Source organism: Saprolegnia parasitica (genome assembly GCF_000151545.1).
Source record: "Saprolegnia parasitica CBS 223.65 unplaced genomic scaffold supercont2.367, whole genome shotgun sequence".
NCBI classification, from domain to species: Eukaryota; Oomycota; class Saprolegniomycetes; order Saprolegniales; family Saprolegniaceae; genus Saprolegnia; species Saprolegnia parasitica.
The window spans coordinates 1-2,900 of NW_012156761.1; the positions used below are offsets into that span (position 1 = coordinate 1).

Sequence of the window (2,900 nt, forward strand, 5' to 3'; positions counted from 1 at the left end):
ATGTTTTTGGCGCGGTTGGCGTAGCGGAGCGTCGAGAGGGTCTCGTCAAAGTTGTAGTCGGCAGGACTAATGGCGGCGACCATGACAGTCTTGGTGTTGCCACCGAGCGAATCCTAAAGAATGTGTCCGATGTCGTCTCTCACGTGGTGCTATTCTTGGTGTGTACTTGAAGCAGCCGCGTGAGCTTCGAGTCCCGGTACGGAATGTGTTTTCCTTTCCCGTCCACCAAGGCTACATTACATGGTCGATCTAAAAAAAGTGGTAAAAAGACAATTTGTACCAGAGATGACATTGCCAAGCGCAGAGAGACTCAGGTTGATCTTGCAGCCTTCCTACATCGATTGTCGAACCAAGCAGAGTAATTCAAGCCTACCTTGAGCCGCGCGCCCGTCGCGCCTGTCTTGCTCTGCCGCTCACTCCCCGCCAAGTCGACAAGGTTGAGCTAGACCGTACGTAGAGCGAGCGTTCAGTATGATGATAGCAACATCCGACGACGCACCTTGCCCGCTCGAAAGTGCTCCTCGCCGTTGACTTTTTCACTGATTTCAACCACAATGGTAAAGATCGAGTGCGACCGTGATGACCCTTCGTTCATGAGCGTCGCGGCAATCGTGCGGTTCTTGAACCCACGGGCCATGACACTAGTCGTCGCGTCAGATGTGATGATGACAACGTGTACACGAATGCATACCGGTTGATGCTGGCCACGTCGCTCACGACGACTTCGGTGAGGTCTTTGACGTACACGCCCCCGTCAGCGCTCTCTTTGAGCTCTAGCTTTTGCTTCGAGTCGTCGCCGAGGAGGTCGCGAATGTCTTCGTTGTAGATCTCGAGGTACGTGGCGCGGACCATGTACTCGCGCTCCGTGTCGGCGCCAATGTTTTCAAAGACATGGTCAAACGCGTGGGGGATGACACCGCGGAGTTCGGGGGGGCTGTCCTTGCCTTGCATCGTGTGCGTCTTGCCGCAGCCCGTTTGGCCGTACGCAAAGATGGTGCCGTTGTAGCCCTCAAAGACACTTTCGACCAGCGGGTAGCCCGACTCGTCATAAAATTGTCGCTAGCCCCAACAACAATGGTCCATAGCTTCAACACAAAAAGTGTGTACCTGCACCGTGTGCTCGTCGTAGACCGAGTCGAACGTAAAACTCTTTAACGCGTCGCTGTCAGGGCACTTGATGGAAACGACCGCGGCGGCCACGTCCATGGTCACGATCGACTGCCGGCCCTCAGTGATCTCCTTGCCAAAGAGCGGTCGGCAGCGCACGACGACCTTGACTGTTTCTCGTCCCTTGGCATTGGCCGAATTGACGATCGCGGCCGCCGACGCGAGGTCCATGTGCAGAGGTACGGACAAAGGATATATTGGGCTGCGCCGGTTACACGCTCTAGTTACAAAGGTGGCACATGCCGAATTGAACATACCTTTCTTTCGAAATCTATTCGAGTACCCGGTACATGCGACTGCATGTACTTACATGGTCCTTGGAGGCACCTACCGTTACCGCTATTATGGAGATGGAACACGTGAAAGAGAAATGCGCAATCACGTTTATCGAGTGCTCGTTGGCGACGCGGCTAGGCTCTGCGTGTGTCGACAACACTAGCTAGTACCCTACACCAAGAGACATAAATGTACTTATGCCCCTTGCGTACACATATTACCGAGTTCTCGCGCTCTGCATGTGTTGGTTTCGATTAAGCTGCTATGCTGTGGACGAGTTCACGAGGTTGGATCGATCGAGAGGCAACTAAATATGGTTTTGGTGGTTACTTATGGCAAATGCCACTAGTAAATATTCGATCGGACAGAACAACGCTTCAGTGCCTCGAACGCCAACGCCACATAGCATTCCGAACTCCTAAAATCCATGTCGACAAAAGTGGCAAGTTTGGGCGATCTTTTTCAAAAGTCCGAAATCAGCGATTGCAGAGCAGAGCCTCTTCGCGGTCGACTTTCTTGGATAGGATTGGCCAAAATGATGAAACATGACCAATAAAACGACATCTCCATAGATGGCATATGCCGAATGTAACGCAGGCCGCTCACAATCGACGTTCTCTGTGGTGTCATGCATATGGATCAATGCTGCCGTCCGAAACGAGGCCACCGCTTGTGGGTGTATACCGTGGATACACTGTGGCATGCATTCATCTCGTGACTGTGGGGAGCTTGGACAAGCAACGATATGACACGAGAGGCCATACCGGGACGCTCGTCTCTATTTTCGGCATCTCTTAGTTTCGGCATGATGTTGAGAAATAGCCAATCATGACGCAATACGCTTCATGCTGATCTGCTGCTGCCGATCATCATTTTCCAAGAGCGACGATGAACCTCGCCAATCGAGGTACCGATCTCGTCGGTGGCAGGGATCGAAGCGTGTCCTAGTTGCCATCGTCACGGGCGCCGGCAACGGACTCGGCAAGGCATACGCGCTCCAACTGAGCAAGCTCGGCGCCAAGGTCGTTGTCAACGACACGGGTGGCAACCGCCACGGTGTCGGTGTCGCCCACAGCGCTGCGGACGCGGTCGTCGATGAGATTCGCTCGCTGCACGGCGAGGACGCAGCGGTTGCCAGCTATAGCTCGGTCGAGGACGGCGGCAGCATCGTGCAGACAGCCCTGGACGCCTGTACGTTGCTACTTGTGCATTTTCATGCGTCATCGGGCACTAGATGGTCAACTCGACATTCTTGTCAACAACGCAGGTACAATCACACATCCAAAATGACAAGGCGACCACCAAGACAGGCATTTTGCGCGACGTGACGCTCAAGAACATGACGGACGACGACTGGCACTCGGTGCTCAACGTGCATCTCAACGGCACGATGAGGTACGATCCGTCTCGCTCGCCGATCATCGATTCCAATCGGTTGAATCCTTCCAAATAGCGTC

The 2,900-nt window shown here is 53.8% G+C and overlaps 2 protein-coding genes across 2 annotated transcripts; one reads left to right on the top strand and one right to left on the bottom strand.

Annotated features, from left to right (window-relative positions):
* Positions 1 to 166: 166 nt before the first annotated feature.
* SPRG_16527 (hypothetical protein) lies at positions 167 to 1,338 on the bottom strand (the record flags this gene model as incomplete). Its single annotated transcript, XM_012356066.1, has 6 exons — positions 167 to 231; positions 281 to 332; positions 374 to 442; positions 500 to 641; positions 692 to 1,059; positions 1,108 to 1,338. Coding segments are annotated over 6 exons (927 nt in total), but the record flags the coding sequence as incomplete, so codon positions are not given.
* A 993-nt stretch (positions 1,339 to 2,331) lies between these two features.
* SPRG_16528 (hypothetical protein) lies at positions 2,332 to 2,896 on the top strand (the record flags this gene model as incomplete). Its single annotated transcript, XM_012356067.1, has 4 exons — positions 2,332 to 2,350; positions 2,392 to 2,634; positions 2,678 to 2,710; positions 2,754 to 2,896. The coding sequence occupies 4 exons, from the start codon at positions 2,332 to 2,334 to the stop codon at positions 2,894 to 2,896; spliced, it is 438 nt and encodes a 145-aa protein (XP_012211457.1).
* Between the last annotated feature and the right edge of the window lie 4 nt (positions 2,897 to 2,900).